Source organism: Heterodontus francisci, chromosome 25 (genome assembly GCF_036365525.1).
Source record: "Heterodontus francisci isolate sHetFra1 chromosome 25, sHetFra1.hap1, whole genome shotgun sequence".
NCBI lineage: Eukaryota > Metazoa > Chordata > Chondrichthyes > Heterodontiformes > Heterodontidae > Heterodontus > Heterodontus francisci.
In genome coordinates this window covers 56,527,902-56,545,863 of record NC_090395.1, presented here as the reverse complement: position 1 = coordinate 56,545,863, position 17,962 = coordinate 56,527,902, and the positions used below count along the sequence as shown (strand labels likewise).

Below are 17,962 nucleotides of genomic sequence, written 5' to 3'. Positions count from 1 at the left end.
CATATTTACATTGGCCCCTGGGCATGGGACATATAAGCCCATGAGTTAATCTACCCTGAATGTAGGATGTGAAAGATAAATCAGGGTGAATACTGGGATAAGGGCTCACTTTATTTCAATGTAGGATAGTGATAGGTGACTTGAAAAATTAGCAATCAAGAAATTCAGGTGCAGTTCAGGTAGGGGCCATCTTCATGCTGAGAAAGATGTTATGATGCTGGAGAAACATTGCAAGAAAACTGCTAGGAACATTACTTTTCCTTACACGTACCATCTGCCACTATTTATGAAGCCATGTAAGCATTGTTAACTTTTAAGCCCCACTTTGAACACTAACATTTTCTCATTCTCATTACTTAAGAAAAGCTTTTATTCAATCTGTAAAATAATTATATTTACTTTCATGTTTCCTCAATAAACGAATACTGCAATGGAAATTTTGTGACTTCATAAAATTCAAGACAGTATCTGGTGAAGGGCCACAACCTTTGGTAGCAACAACTTGCATTTATATATTGGCTTTAACGGGCTGGATTGTACCTTAGACAGATGGGAATTTGCCACTGACGTGAAAGTCGGTGGCAAACCCTCTTCCGCCTAGCCCGGGGATCTGTCCCGCATTTTACAGGTCCGCGGGCTTTCACTGTCCCGAGGCAGGACTTCCACCCACTTGAGGGAGGAGGTCCCGCCTCAGTGAGCTGCTGGCCAATCAGTGGGCCGGCAGCTCTTAATCCCAGCAGCACCACCAGGAGCTGTGGCCACTGCTGGGACTGCAACCCAGCCGACCAGATAGATCCATGAGTGAAGCTAAGTAGGGGTTGCCTCACCAGGGGGATCGGTTCTTCCCTGGTGAGGCTGGAGTGGTCATTTGTGGGGGGAAGGGGGGAATGTCTTGGGTCCCGGGGGTGCGTTGGGAGGCGGGGGCAGCCCTCAATCGGGCACCCTGTGCCTGACTGCCATACACCCAGCAACCCCCCCACCCCCACCCCCGGGGCACAGAAAGGCCGGCAGCTATCACTGGGCGGCCTTTCACATCCCCAACACGCCCACTTTCCATGGGTAAAATACCCGTGGAGGTGGGTGAGGGCCCTTAAGTGGCCACTTAAGGGCCCTGATTGGCCTCGGACAGACGGGCCATTTCCCACGTGCCGCTGGACGGCGTAAACTTGGCTGGAGGCGGAAGCTGGGCGGATAGGCCTCCCGCTCAATTTTACGCCACCCCCACGCCACCATCCGACCCGCTGGGGGGGGGGGGGGGGTGTAAAATTCAGCCCAATGTATAAAAATATTAAGGTATGTCACAAAGGTGTAAAGGGAGAAAAAAGACATCGAGCCAAAGAAAGAAAAAAGCATGTGAGCAGAAATATGAAGAGGTAAGTTTTGAGGAGAGACAGGTGTGGTGGTGGAGGCAATTCCAGAGAACGGGAGCTACACCACTGAAGGCAGGTCCACTAATCCTGGGGGCAGGGAGGGCATCACACAAGGAGCCATGTGAGAGGAATGGAGAGTTTGTGGAAAGTGGGGTGGGGAGGGGTGGAGAGATTAGAGAGATAGGGAGAGGTAAGGCCATGGAGGAATTTAAACATATCAGGGGCAATGTTGTTCTGCAAGGACTGGGGTGATAGGTGAGTGGGACCTGGTTGGGATAGAATGTGAGCAGCACATTCTTGGATGAGTTAAAATCTATGCTGGAAGGAGGATATGAGGTCAGTCAGGAAAACATTGGCAGAATTGAGTTGGGGGTAACAAAGAAATGGACAAAGATTTCAATGGGTATTGGGTTGAGATTGGAGTGGAGGAAAGCGATGTTAAAGAGGTGGAAGTAGGCACTCTTTGTAATGGAGAGGATATGAGATTGGGGTCAAATAGGACGCTGAGGTTGCAAACAATCTGGTTAAGCCTTATAGTGGCCAGGGAAGGGGCACTGAGTCAGTCGTGAGGATACTGCGTTTGTGGTGGGGGCCAAACATGACTACTTCTGTCCTCTTAATGTTTAGCTGGAGAAAGTTATGTTTGTCCGAGACTGGATGTTACAGAAGCTGTGAATGGGTCAAAAAAGATAGTGGAGAGCTAGCTGTGGGTGTCATCAGAACCCGTGCAGAAACGAGCCCTTATCTGTGGATGATGTTATCAAACGGCAGCAAGGGAAGGATGGGAAGCAGCAATGACAGCTAAACGGATGATCTGTCTGAGAGCTCCTCTCACTTTTCAGGTGAGGTTGGAAAGTGCAGGGTAAAGGGGTTAAAGGAGGTGTTTGGTAGTAGAGAAAAATAGCCTAGGCTTATGTTTTTCCTTTGAAATGATCCGAGAGGACTGGGTGGTTTCTGCAGAAGTGAGAGTGAGTGGTAGCGCTTGGTGTAGTTAAATTAGATCTGGGTAGATGGCCTAGCAAGTTATGTACAGAGTATGATTGAATTTACATTCCTTGGACTTCGGGGAGCTAAGTTGAGGCCAATATTGGGGGAACAATAAGAATGGAAGATGGCTCATGGTTACCAAAGGAATATGGCTGACCATTTTGTCCCCTCTCATTATCTACCTGAAAATGTTATTTATTACAAGGGGAACAGAATATAAAAGTAGGGATGTTTGCTACAGTTGTATAGGGTATTGGTGAGACCACATCGGGAGTACTGTGTACAGTTTTGATCTCCTTATTTAAGAAAGGATATTAATGTGTTAGAGGCAGTTCAGAGAAGGTTCACTTGACTGACACCTGGGATTGGGAGAGGGTGGGGTGGGGATATCTTATGAGGAAAGGTTGGACAGTGTGGGTCTGTATCTATTGGAGTTTAGAAGAATGAGAGGTGATCTTATTACAACATATAAGATCCTGCGGGGACTTGACAGGGTGGATGTTGAAAGGACGTTTCCCCTTGTGGGGGTGACTAGAACTAAGGGACACAGTTTTAAAATATGGGGTCGCCCATTTAAGACAGAGATGAGGAGAAAGTTTTTCTCTGAGGTTTGAGAGTTTTTGGAACGCTCTTCCCCAGAGAGCAGTGGCGGCAGGGTCAATGAATATTTTGTAAAGCAGAGCTAGATAAATTCTTGGCTAACAAGGGAATCAAAGGGTATCGGGGATAGGCAGGAAAGTGGAGTTGAGGCCACAAGCAGATCAGCCATGAGGCAGAGCAGGCTTGAAGGGGCCAAATGGCCTACTCCTGCTCCTAATTCGTATGTTCGGAAGTATGGAGCTACATATTCACAAGAACCAGCATATATGCATCGGTTCAATAAATAGGACATGCAGGTTTCCATTTTTAATATCTACTGGCTGAACCTCATCATGAGCAATCTCTTCCACAAAAGCTGAAAATCATGTTGTTCATCAATATGACATTTGAATCACCAAACCCCATTTTGAATCCTGGTGGTATCTCCCCCTTTTCCAAGCAATATCAATAAGTAATTGAATGCCTACTGTCAGTACTTATTTATAGATATTGCCATGTAGTAAAACTCAACACTGAAGTTGGCATTTGGTGGAATATTAGGGGAAGAATTGCTCTGGTCAGTGTCAGGGCATTGAGAAGGAACACACCTACAACATCAATACACACAATGATAGCCTTTCAAGAATTAGCAGGATTTGCTTAAAAATCAACTTGGTAATATTACATAATTCTGTTTAAAAGAGCAGGAACTATCATGTCCTTTGAAGACAGGAATATATAAAAGTATTCTAACCAATTACATTTATATAACAAAAACAATATTAATTGATTTCATCTGAGGTTTTAGAATAGGCTTTACAGTTGTGAAGCACAACGCTCCTTTTTATATATAAATGGATACTCTGCTCCTATGTTGTAAACTTAGGCAGACCTTTCACACATGAAAAGTTTGTCTGAATACAGAGGGAAACCATTTTAAAGGTATGTTATAGAGAGATGTGCTTTGTAGTAAGTCATGGGAGCATTGTGAGGCTTGCTTAATAACTCAGCGAAATGTAAAACATCTGTAGTGATGTTACCAATGCAGATCCCAAAACTTCTCTATCCAACTGAGACTTTTATTTAAAATCTGTTCACCGGCTGTATGTTTTCTAAGTTAAAAACACAGGAAAACTTGGTGTAGGCTTTGTTTCAACTGGTATTTCTAATACCCACACCTTGCTATAGTAACAAGTGGAGATAGCAAATAGAAGGTAGATTTTTTTCAGGTGTTGTTAGTTAGTTGGTTAGAGATACAGCACTGAAACAGGCCCATCAGCCCACCGAGTCTGTGCCAACCATCAACCACCCATTTTATACTAATCCTACACTAATTCCATATTCCTACCACATCCCCACCTGTCCCTAGATTTCCCGACCACCTAACTATACTAGGGGCAATTTATAATGGCCAATTTACCTATCAACCTGCAAGTCTTTTGGCATGTGGGAGGAAACCGGAGCACCCGGAGGAAACCCACGCAACACAGGGAGAACTTGCAAACTCCACACAGGCAGTACCCAGAATTGAACCTGGGTCGCTGGAGCTGTGAGGCTGCGGTGCTAACCACTGCGCCGCCCATAGTTCTATTTACTATACTTGCATTCTAAAATATTATATGCTTAAATACTGCATCAGTTTACATTGAAAAGAGTTGACTGACTCAGGACAATCAGTGGAAAATGGAATAAAGGTATAGAAGACTGTTTAAGGAAGCAAAAGAGGGGTGTTGTATCAACTGTAGTTTTATAACTTGGTCAGTGCAAAGAAAGATAAACAGAGCACTCATTGTTGGAGGTAGACTTTTCTACATCAACCAACTCAGGATGAAGCCTGTACTATTAAACTTCACTAAAATAAAAAGCAAAATACTGCGGATGCTGGAAATCTGAAATAAAAACAAGAAATGCTGGAACCACTCAGCAGGTCTGGCAGCATCTGTGAAAAGAGAAGCAGAGTTAACGTTTCGGGTCAGTGACCCTTCTTTGGAACTGACAAATATTAGAAAAGTCACAGGTTAAAAGCAAGTGAGGTGGGGGTGGGGCAAGAGATAACAAAGGAGGTGTGGATTGGACCAGGCCACATAGCTGACCAAAAGGTCACGGAGCAAAGGCAAACAATATGTTAATGGTGTGTTGAAAGACAAAGCATTAGTACAGATTAAGTGTTAATGCACTGAATATTGAACAGCAATTGCAAACCTGAAAAAAAAACAGTGGGTAAGCAAACTGAACAAACTAAGATGAAATGAAATAAATGCAAAAAAAAAAATTGTAAAAAATGTAAAAAAGAATGTAAAAAAAAAAGAAAAAATAACTAAAAATGAAAGTAAAATGGGGGGCTGTCATGCTCTGAAATTATTGAACTCAATGTTCAGTCCGGCAGGCTGTAGTGTGCCTAATCGGTAGATGAGATGCTGTTCCTCGAGCTTGCGTTGATGTTCACTGAAACACTGCAGCAATCCCAGGACAGAGATGTGAGCATGAGAGCAGGGCGGAGTGTTGAAATGGCAAGCAACCGGAAGCTCAGGGTCCTGCTTGCAGACTGAGCGGAGATGTTCCGCAAAGCGGTCACCCACCGGTTGCTTGCCATTTCAACACACCCCCTGCTCTCATGCTCGCATCTCTGTCCTGGGATTGCTGCAGTGTTTCAGTGAACATCACCGCAAGCTCGAGGAACAGCATCTCATCTACCAATTAGGCACACTACAGCCTGCCGGACTGAACATTGAGTTCAATAATTTCAGAGCATGACGGGGCCCCCCATTTTACTTTCATTTTTAGTGATTTTTTCTTCTTTTTTTTTACATTCTTTTTTTTGCATTTATTTCATTTCATCTTAATTTGTTCAGTTTGCTTACCCACTGTTTTTTTTTCAGGTTTGCACTTGCTGTTGTTCAATATTCAGTGCATTAACACTTAATCTGTACTAATGCTTTGTCTTTCAACACACCATTAACATATTGTTTGCCTTTGCTCCGTGACCTTTTGGTCAGCTATGTGGCCTAGTCCAATCTACACCTCCTTTGTTATCTCTTGCCCCACCCCCACCTCACTTGCTTTTAACCTGTGACTTTTCTAATATTTGTCAGTTCCAAAGAAGGGTCACTGACCCGAAACATTAACTCTGCTTCTCTTTTCACAGATGCTGCCAGACCTATTAAACTTCACACTTGATGCCACCATCACATAAACCTCATCATGGCACTGAGGCCAAAAATGCAGCATAATGATGGCACCCAAATGACTCATTCTTTATTAGCTGTGAGAGACACTGCCCAAAAACAACAAAGGACTTTTACTGGAATGGAGAAACAAAAATTTGAGAGAGAAATTTGGCAGCAAGATAAACTACAGCATTCCGCCATGCCTTCTAATGCCCAGTGTTGAGTTGCAATGTCAGAAGCTTTAGGACAAGCCATCAATCTGCCTCCTCGGTTAGAGCAGATCACAGCGAATGGGGAGGAAGTTTAATTCCAAGAAAGCAAGAAGAATATAATTAGGAGTGATGGTCCCAATTAGATAAGAGCTACTTTCATGAAATCTAGGGTATTTGAGACCTTTGTACTCGATAGTATGAATACATTTGTTTTGGAGGCGAAGGAACCAAAAGCGTCTGAATTGTGAGTCAAAGAGAGCATTTTACGCAAAAAATGCTATAGCAGAATTAGTGTGCAGTCCACATTGCAGTGAGCAATCCAGGAAAAAGGTAAAACACTGCCTTTATACACTACCAGACGAATTTTAAAAAGGGACGAGTTTGGATGGGGTGAGGGGAGTTAAAAAGTCTGAATCCCGACCCCAACTGCCTGCGTCCCAGCGGGGAACCTGTCCGTGATGTTACATATATGCACAATTTGGGGGTGAAACTCCACATCATGCAGGGGGAAGTTCAACCTCCAGGTTTTCCGTGGCACCGACTCCCACCCCCTCCCCCTCCAAACTCCACCAGAACCAGCTGGTAAGTTAAAACTACCACCCTCCCCCTCCAACCTCCACCATGTCATGTCTTTATACCCACCCTCTAAGAATGTGTCAACCTGTGGGGTTGGAGCCATGGCTCAGAGAGTTAAGAAATGTAGATTGAAGTGGATTGTTGATACCAGAAAACTAGCTGAACAGTTTGATAGGGCTTGTACTAATACTGGCTTTTCTTATACCTTTGATGTCTGCTGGGTTGTCAATGATGAAGTTACCATTCCACACCACTGAGAATTCGATGGGCAGGTCACTGATCTCCATTGTGTCATAGTGGTACTGAAATGAGAGTTTAGAAAAACACACAAGCTCATAAGTTAGTTAACTTGACTAACATTTGAAAATCAAATATAATATTTCATACATTCTAAATGCCATTTTAAACCAAAGTATCTGTTGCAGATACACGAACATTACAGCGCGGTGTCCTTCTTGTTTCTAGCATATCGTTTCATTCTGCTCAAAAACTTTCTTCTGCAAGGGAATTTCCATTTCAATTACTAAGATGCTAGAAAGAGAGTAACTGAACTTCCACTCAGTCCTTAAATTTAAAGTTTGAAATACAGTCCATCTAATAACAATGCTCTCAAGCAGAGCCAGACTCTACCGTAACACTGAACGAGATTTAAACTAGCCTGCCCTCTGGAGGTAACTTTTGACCAATTCCAGGCTGGAATTCACCTTGTGGCAAAGTAGTTGAACCCTACCCTACCATACCAAAAAGCAATAGTCCTGCCCTAAAAAAAACCTCATGTTTTAGTGACAGTCATGATGATAGAGACCATAGTTCAATCTGTGGACCATTACAGCTGAAGAAAGCAGCACAAGTGGCGTGAGCAGCCTCTTTGGGGGCATTTCTTTAAGTATTTAAAATACCCAATACAAGCTTGGCAGCTCAAGGGCAAAAGGTTGAGTGTTTGAGTCTCGGGGTCTGTCTGTTCTTCAAAACTCTGCCCCTTTTCACATTGGAATTTGCTGTCATCACTTCAGATGTTTACTTCATTCATTCAGAAAGTTTTTTGTCTTCACCATCAGTTACGACTGCCTTGAATTAGATTGTCTATTTGAAACATTTTGCAGAAACCTGGCACAAACCTCTTCACAGTGCGTGGATATTGGCAACATAGTTACTGTGATGAAGGTAGCAACTTGAATATATATTACATATTATAATACCACAAGTTGTGCCAAAATACCAATCAAGAATAGGCACTGCAGACATTTTCCCCTGCCATAACTTATGAGCATAATGTCAATCGTACCTTTACTGACTGCACCTGAGATTTACTGACCCAACAGAGACCAGAGATTAATCCTGGAATCCTTGACCTGTGTGGCTCAGACACTGGCAGGTGAATTATTGGGGAAACTGCTGACTTCATCTTTAAAAGGTTCCCACATCCAATATAACAAAACAAAAATTCACACGGCATGGTTATCCACCTCTTATTTGTGATCAAGTCCTCCATTAATTTATTCATGTATGACTTATTCAAGCCATATTTGTGTCAGGGTAGCAGCCTCAGAAGAATGTCCTAAACTAGTCCAAATTCAGTTTGTATTAAGTATGTGCGACTCATACTGAATTCAGTTCAGCTGCAAAGTGCTGAAGGCTGACAGTTGCTGATAACAGAGTTTGGTTTCTCTTATTATTGCCTTCAGTGCCCCTGCCACCCTTTGAATGACACAGACAGATAGGCACATCTAGTTAAATCCAAGATAAGGATTCTATTTCAGAAGCAGCCATGTCAGTGCCCCAATATAATTACACACCTCTCTGCCATTGCAATACCTGATGAAGTAGCCTTCTGTTCTTTGAAAGCCTGCTTTGTACGAGTGTAAAGCTTTAGACCTTCCAGCCCTGGACTTTTCAAAGGATACTGCTTTGTCAGCCCAGGCCACCAGCTACTTGTAATACATGCAGGTCAAAGACTACTTAATAGACTCTGAAGCTCACACCGACTGCCACTTACTATCAGCTATCTTAAAAAGCACACGCACACACACAAGTTTCTATTCTGCACACTCCTAGCAACTGCATGTTTCAGGTTAATTTTGAGGTACCTTGACTGCTAAGTGCATGTGTTTCTAGGTGTACAGAACAGTTTTATAAAAAATGTTTTTAAAAGTTTACAATCAATGTATGATGATAGCCATCTCTCCATCATGTCCCTCAACATCTCTGCCTTCAGACTGTATGGCAGCTGTCAGTGGAGGAAATTTTGACACATACATGACTAGAAAATTAGGAAGAGAAAAGCAATGGATTTCTGCTCATTCCATAAACTCTGCTCCCTTGTCACACATTCTATCCCCTCTCACTGGGCATTCGCTCAGTCTGGACTAAACCATGTAAAATATTAGCATTGCGTTCCATTAGGAACTGAACTCGCATCCTATCCATCACCAAGATCACTCACTTTCACCTTTGCAATACTGTCTTTGCCATTTCAACCCTGTTGCTGCTGAAACTCTTACCTACATTCAAATTCTCTAAGGTCCTACTAAGGGTTATGATCCCCTAGGGGACACAGTTTAAGAATAAGAGGTCTCCCTTTTAAGACAGAGATGAGGAGAATTTTTTTTCTCTCAGAGGGCCGTGAGTCCATGGAATTCTCTTCCCCAGAAATTAGTGGAGGCTGGGTCATTGAATTTATTCAAGGCTGAGTTAGATGGATTTTTGATAGAAAAGAGAGTCAAGGGTTATGGGGGGCAGACAGGAAAGTGGAGTTGAGACCACAACCAGATCAGCCATGATCTTATCGAAAGGCGGTATAGGCTCCAAGGGCCGAATGGCCTACTCCTGATCCTAACTTCTATGTTCCCATGTTGAACTCCAAGTGGTCCAAAACGTAGCTGCCCATACACTGTCCCACTCCTGTCTTTCTGGTGTAGATTGTCTCCCTGTCTCTTCAGTACACGAAATTTCAAGTCTTTGCCCTCATCTTTAAATTCCTCTATGGTCTTACCTCATCCTATCCCTGCAGTCTACATTTACCATGGAAACCCCACCCCCACAAATCCTCCCTCATACCTGTGGTCCTTTGATTCTGCTTTTCCGTGCATCCTCCTCTCCCTTCATCCCACCACTGGTAGCAGAACTTCACTGTCCAAGCCCTACTTTGTAGCACTCCTCTTTCAATTCCTCTGCTTTTCCACCTCTTTCCCTGAAGTCGGAGTCATCTCGTTCGATTCTCCTACCATGATTTGCCATCTTTTTTTTAAAAACCTATTATGTTTTTTTCTTCTCCACCACACCACCAACCACCCCCTCCCCCCCCCACCGCCCCAGATTGCCTTGGTACGTTTCCCATAAAGGTAATATGTAAATACAAGTGGTTGTTGGCTGATTACTCATAAGTACAGCATCTGTGATCAGACAAGCACTAACAGAGGAAATAGCAATCATATCTAGTAATCTCACTGCTGAGAAGAAAATGTCTGCAAAAACAAAACCTATGAGAAAAAATAGACAGTGTCAAATCTCACAAAGAAATGAAAAGCTGAACTGTCTGATATTTAAAACACAGTGACTGACATATTAAAGCATGGTTGAATAGACTGTCAATCTTGCATTTCTGTTTTGATTGATTGCCAGCCATTGTCAATCACAGACTCTGTGTTAGCATTCAGCTCTGAATTAACCCAATCTGATCAGGACAATAAATTACATTTGACCAAACCATTTCCCATTGCAAAGATATTCTTGATCCAGATATAAAACATTCTCCAATTATCTCTGAGTTTAGCGTCAAACTGGAAATGGGATAAATCGAGAAGCAGCAATTGGATAACACCAAGCTGAGAACATAAAAGACGAGCTTGTTCAAAATAAATGAGACTTGGAAAGGTAAAAAGTTCCACAGTTTTGAGATCCTGCAAAATAATGCATCAGAGTAGGAGACTGTGTGGAGATTCAGAAGTTGTGAAAAACATGCTGAATAAAAGATTAAAAAGCTGGCGATGCAACTATTTGTCAGCTGGTTGTTTTTACTTTTTGGAGATCATAGAAATCCTAGTTTTAACATTAAGATATTGTGGACAAACCAGTTATTCTTTTATAGTAACTGTAAAACCAACTAGCCAGTCAGCACTCATTTTGTCATTGGTCATGTGATGCATAAATTGAAATTAAATAATTTCATAAAAATTAAAAGTCAAACTTTTCTGAAAAATTAATGGATGACATTTATTCTGTAATCTAAAACTAAACATTTCATCTATGTGGTGGAAGTCCTTACAGATCGTATCATCTACCCAATAAAATGACAACATAGGTATCTTTATTTTACCAGCTTTTACTAAATTCTAGTACAATTGCCTTTGCTCCTCTAATGAATTATGTTTAATAAATGGTTCCTGTCCTTATTACACTTTTCAATATACACTATTAGCATTTAATCAACACAGCAGATTCTTTATTGCTTTCTACATGACAGACAACTGAAAGCTCTCATTTATTCAAACTTTGTGGTGTCTTATGGTAAATCTAATTTACAAAGTCAATTCAAATTTTAAAAAGATTCCAATTCAGTTCATCTCTTGCAGATTGTAATGGAACATAACCATCCCTTCAGAATGATCAATGTTTAACATGGTGTGGTGTAAGTGTTTGACTAAAATCTGATCAACACCCAACTTCTGCATGATTACAAACTGAATACATCAAGAAGACAGAGACAAACCATCTACTTACTGAACTGTTTTGGCACTGAACACTGGAGCTGTTGAATCGGAGAGCTGGCACTCGCTGGGTCACTCCTTGCACATTAAGTATACATTCATATCCCCGTTGCCCAGACTGCGGCTGTGGCAGGTTCCGCGCTTTTAGTGTGATTGGTTTGACCTCTCCAACTGGGATAAGAATCTCATCTGAGGGCACGAGCTGTGGACAATCCTAAATGGGAAAGGAATGCAACAGAAATCATAGTCAGCCTGATAAGTAGCTTGTTGCTTATGACAAGATACTCATGGGAATCATGGTGATTGGATCCTATGACAAACTTATGTGGACAAACGTCAATTACTTAGGTCAGCTCGGTTCAGTTTGTAACAGTCTCGCACCTGAATCCAGAGATTGTAGGTTCAAGCCATCCACGGACATAAACATTGTCTAGGCTAACAGTACAGAACAAAAGGAGGAATGTATTATTCAATGTGCCATCTTTCAGATGAGACAAACAAAGCTTCACCTATTAGCTCAAATAGATGTTGGAAGATTTAATAGCACTATTCTTCCAATGTCCTGTCCAAACTTCCTACATCAACCTAAACGCAGATCATCTGGTCATTCATTCTTTTTGTTGCTTATACATAGTAGTAGTTTAAAAAGCAAAGAGGAACAAGAGTTCCAAATGTGTGCTTAACAGAATTGTCTACAGCTGTATGTTTCCAGTCCAATAAGAAAGGAAGCATTGCTAGTCCTGGTTCTTGGGAATGAGGTGGGCCAAGTGGATCAAGTGTCAGAAGGGGAACATTTAGGGGACAGTGATCCTTGTATCATAATGTTCAGGTTGGCTATGGTCAAGAACAAGGAACAAAATCCAGAGTCAGAATTAACTGCGGGAAAGCCAACTTCAATGGGGTAAGAATGGATCTGACCCAGATAAATTGGAATCAAAGGTTGGCAGGCAAAATTGTAACTGGACAATGGGCTGCCTTTAAAGAAGAGATAGTTTGGGCACAGTCAAGGTATATTCCCATGAAAGGGAAATGTAGGGCAAACAAATCCAGAGCTCCCTGGATGACAAAAGAGATAGAGATTAGACTGAAAAAAAGTGAGCTTGACAGATGTCAGCTGGATAATACAACCGAAAATCAGGCTGGATATAGAAGTTCAGAGAGGAACTGAAAGACCAAATAAGAGCAACAAAGATAGGGTTCTGAAGAAGGGTCACTGACCTGAAACATTAACTCTGCTTCTCTCTCCACAGATGCTGCCAGACCTGCTGAGTATTTCCAGCATTTCTTGTTTTTATAACAAAGATAGGGTATGAGAAGAGACTGACAATATATATTGTCAAAGTGTGGTAAAAGGAGGAGTGAGTCTGAGTAGGGGCCAAAAAGGGGATTTACGCATGGAGGCTGGGGGCATGGCTGAGGTATTAAATGAATATTTTGCATCTGTCTTTACCAAAGAAGATGATACTGTATAGGTCACGGTGAAAGAGGAGGTAGTTCAGACACTTGAAGGGTTTAAAATTGATAAGAAAGAAGTATTCGACAGGCAATCTGTACTTAAAGTTGATAAAACACCAGGACTGGATGAGATGCATTCAAGGATATTGAGGGAAGCAAGAGTGGAAATTGCAGAGGCACTAGCCATAATTTTCCAATCTTCCTTGGACTCAGGATGGTGCCAGAGGCCTGGAGAATTGCAAATTTAACACCCTCGTTCAAAAAAGGGTGTAAAGATAAGCCCAGAAACTGCAGATCAGTCAGTTTAGCCTTAGTGGTGGGGAAGCTTCTAGAAATGATAATTCTGGACAAAATTATTAATCACTTGGATAAATGTGGGTTAAGGAAAGCCAGCACGGATTTGTTAAGGGCAAATATTGTGAGCCTAGTCAAAAAGAAAAAGGAAGCATTTGTAAGGGCTGGAAGGCTAGGCACAGACAAATCCCTTGAATATAATTGGGTGGCGCAGTGGTTAGCACCGCAGCCTCAGAGCTCCAGGGACCCGGGTTCAGTTCTGGGTATTGCCTGTGCGGAGTTTGCAAGTTCTCCCTGTGACCGCGTGGGTTTTCGCCAGGTGCTCCGGTTTCCTCCCACCGCCAAAGACTTGCAGGTGATAGGTAAATTGGCCATTGTAAATTGCCCGTAGTGTAGGTAGGGATTACTGTAGGGTTAGTATAAATGGGTGGTTCTTGGTCGGCACAGACTCGGTGGGCCGGAGGGCCTGTTTCAGTGCTGTATCTCTAAATAAATAAAAATATAAATAAATGCGTTTAACTAACTTGCTTAAGTTGTTATGATAACAGAAAGGGTTGATGAGGGCAATGCAGTTGATGTGGTGTACATGGATTTCCAAAAGGCATTTGATAAAGTGCCATACAACAGACTTATGAGAAAAGTTAGAGCTCATGGAATAAAACGGACAGCAGCAACCTGGATATGGAACTGGCTGAGCGACAGGAAACAAGGAGTAGTGGTTAATGGATGTTTTTCAGGCTGGAGGAAGGTTTGAAGTGGAGTTCCCCAGTGGTCGGTGTTAGGACCCCTGCTCATCCTGATATATATTAATGACCAAGACCTTGGTGTACAGGGCACAATTTCAAAATTTGTGGACAATAAACTTGGAAATATTGTGAACTGCGAGGAGGATAGTGTAGAATTTCAAAAGAACAGAGACAGGTTGGTGGAATGGGCAGGTAAGTGGCAGATGAAATTTAATGCAGAGAAGTGTAAAGTGATTCATGTTGCTAGAAAGAATGCGGAGAGACAATATTTAATAAAATCTAAAGTAGGTGCAGGAGCTGAGTGACCTGGCTGTATATGTGCATAAATCACTAAAGGTAGCAGGACAAGTTGAGAGAGCAGTTAATAAAGCTGATGGCATCCTGGGCTTTATTCATTGGGGCGCAGAGTACAAAATCAAGTTTAGTAAAAACAGGAAGTGCTGAAAATAGTCAGCAGGTCTGGTAGCATCTGTGGAGACAGAAGCAGAGTTGACATTTCGAGTTGGATATGACTTCTTCAGAACCAAAGTTATATTAAAAGTATATAAAACACTGATTCTGCTTCAAGTGGAGTATTGCATCCAGTTCTGGGCACCACACTTTAGGAAGGATGTGAAAGCAGTTCAGAGGGTGCAGAAAAGATTCACAAGAATGGTTCCAAGGATGAGGGACTTCAGTTACATAAAGAGATTTGAGAAGTTGGGACTGTTTTCCTTGGAGAAGATAAAGTTGAGAGTAGATTTGATTGAGGTATTCAACATGATGAGGGATCTGGACAGAGTAGATAGAGATAAACTATCCCCACTCGTGAAAGGATTGAGAATGAGAGGGCACAGATTTAAGGCAATATGCAAAAACAGCAATGGTGATATGAGGAAAAACTTTTTCACACAGCAAATGCACTGCCTGAGAGTGTGGTGGAGGCAGGTTCAATCGAGACATTCAAGAGGGAATTGGATTATCTGAAAAGGAAGAACGTGCAGGGCTAAGAGGAGAAGGCAGGGGAGTGGCACTAGGTAAATTGCTCTTTCTGAGAGCTGGTGCAAACATGATGGGACGAATGGCCTCCTTCTTTGCTGTAGCCATTCTATGATTCCATGATTGTCTCAATAATAACAGTGACTGAACTTTAAACCTAATCCATTGACAATAAAGAGAAGTATAAATGTAAGTTCTTTCCTACTGCACAAATCTCAAGTCTTGGAGACATACGGACACTTATTGTTGATTAATATTTTGCCACTACATGTCATCTTGTCAGTAAAATAAATCATTGCAAAATAACATTGCTACAAAGAGCTAACATGACAAAGTATTGTTAAGTAACAACACCAGCATTCCACGTAAACCCTTTGCAAGCACCGATATTTTTCAGTGTCCATTTTCTATTAAAGAATGAGAAAATAGAGTGTCAATGTACATTCTAGAAACTTTGAAACACAATCAAATGGGCATAATTCCACTAAAGTACTATTTGACCATAGTCTCTCAAAAATCTAAAAACATTCATATTTTCTGTTAGTACAAGGAATTTAAGCCATTGAAAAGGTGTCAGAATTTTTCAGTCAAACTATTAAAATAGATGAAGAAATCTGAATATATTTTGTGCTTCAGATCAAATGGTAGATGATAAAAAGTCAAATAATGAGATAGTACACTTCTAAATCTTCATAGCACAAGTCAACTAAATAATCTTTTCAAAATATGAACATGAAGTTATCACTGGTAATAAACAACTCCCATGCAGTGTCTACCCACCTTGTTGTTTAACATGCTCTATAATCTGTGATTGAAATGTCCATCCCCCTACATTACTTCATCTGTCCAAATTTAAGATAAGCGGATGGTGGAACCACTCACTCAAATTCAGCAACAGTGAAATTGAAATAAGAGTAGATTTCATGCAAGAGTGAGGGTTGATAAATCTACAGATAGCAACAATTCTCAGTATACGCATGAGATGAACTGTTTAATTATAAGGAGCTTTGTTGTTTTACCTGGAAAAAACATTGAAAAAAGGACATTGAAACAGTTCTGTATACATCTGTTTAATGTGTCAAGAAAACCCCATATGTCAAATGAGAAATATTAATTTCATTGGTTGCAGACTTACATGAGACTTATAATGGGGGAAAAAATCCTACAGTAACTTTTTTAAAAACTAGCAGCCAAGATGGCCACTGCAATTTGCATCTGAAATACCAAGAGACTGAACTGCAGATAGAACTCCAAGAAGCCCTGGACCCAGAACAATGGCTTGCTCTAAGTAATTGAATTACCTAGAATTGCTTTATTAGCATGGCAATCAAGGCCATCCTGACACATTGGGCTGGATTTTAAGCAGCCCTTGACGTCAGGATCTGTGGTGGTGGGGGTCCTGAAGATGGCCCCAGATGAGGCCCACCACGGACCACGATCCTCCCAGTGGTGGCGAGACACCATGGCAGCCTTCCTGCCACTGAGTGACGGGACCATAATTTGAATATTTAAATCAATTGAAATAATTAATTTAAATAAACTTAACTCCTGATATCCCACTGTGATCTTCGGCCAGACGGCCGGCACTCCCGTGCCTTCAGATCCCCGTTCGGGGAAACGAGGTGCAACACTGGTAGTGAGGGGGGGCGGGGCAGGAGGTAAGTTTCTCAGTGCGGGGGTGGGGTGTTGGTGGGAAACAGGGTGAGAGTAACATGATAGGTGTAGGGGATGGTGGGAAGGGTTTGAGCTTAAAGTTTGTGCAGTTTTCGGGGTGGGGCGGGTGGGAAGGTCAGATGGTAAAGGTAAGTTTTGGGGTGGGGGGGGTGGAAGGGCAAACAATTAATTTAATTGTTATGGGGCGGTGGGAGAGGGGCAAAAGAGATGTATTTATTTAATTTCATTAAATTTTTCTTTAAATATTTAAATATGCTAATCATGGTTGGGGGGTGGTGCCCACCCCGGCTATTTAAATGAGCCGCCATGCTTGGAATTGCGGCGGCTCTTTGGTGGGCGGCCCTTTTACACCCCGCGGCATGGTTATAAAATTCAGCCCATTGAGGTTGAAAGAGCAAACCCCTCCAAGTGTAAATATTGGCATCCTGAAACCTGTGGAACCAATTCTGAATCTTGTATCTCATTTAAAACAAAGGGATTGAGAGAAGCATGAGACCGTCTGTCCATCTCTGAAAAAACAGAAGTTTTGTTATACTCACGGAAGACAAGCAGGGCTGAAATTTATGAGCCCTCTGGTGCAGGGGGGTCATAGCAGGGGGGCCCAGAATATTCTTTCGGGAGAGGCCCATCACAACCTCTGACCCCAAGAAAGCCCTGCCGCATTTTACCAGCAGTGGCAGGGCCGTCATTACAATATTAAAATTAAGTTTAAAAAGAGGTAAATCAACTCACCTTGTTCCAGCTGCTGTCCCACACCGATATTATGGCTGCCAACCAGAGCGCCCACACCTTCAGAATTCCGTTCGGACTTCTGAGGTGTGACACTGGCGGGGAGCGGGGAGGAGCGAAATTATCAGGGTGGGGGGGTGATGGCGAGCGCTGAAAACACTTTTTATTGGCTGTGGAATGGTGGCGGCTCATAAAATTCAGCCCGCAGTAACTGAGACTACAGCAGCAGAGAAAGCTGTGAGCTTCCCTTTCTCTCTCCCCAGAAAACATCAAGTTTGAAAACCGTCTGCGACTGTGGACCCTCCATGCCTACAGAGTGCTACAGTCAGCGATCAGAGAAAGTGATCCAACTACAATTCTACCTTCAAGAAACCACAAAGGACTTGAAGAATACAGCTCAGCCGGAAGCTACTGGATCATCTACTTCACAGACTGTATTTATTCTGGAATTTAATCCAACCACCAAATCTATTTCTCCCTCTGTAATCT

At 42.3% G+C, this 17,962-nt stretch overlaps 1 protein-coding gene across 1 annotated transcript in view; it reads right to left on the bottom strand.

Moving 5' to 3' along the window:
* Positions 1 to 17,962, bottom strand: part of LOC137383879 (plexin-A2-like) — a 502,066-nt gene that overhangs the window by 147,215 nt on the left and 336,889 nt on the right. The window contains exons 11-12 of the mRNA XM_068057231.1: positions 11,611 to 11,811; positions 7,097 to 7,193 (exon numbers count right to left, since the gene is read on the bottom strand). Coding sequence (XP_067913332.1) covers positions 7,097 to 7,193; positions 11,611 to 11,811 — 298 coding nt within the window. The remainder of the gene's footprint in view (positions 1 to 7,096; positions 7,194 to 11,610; positions 11,812 to 17,962) is intronic.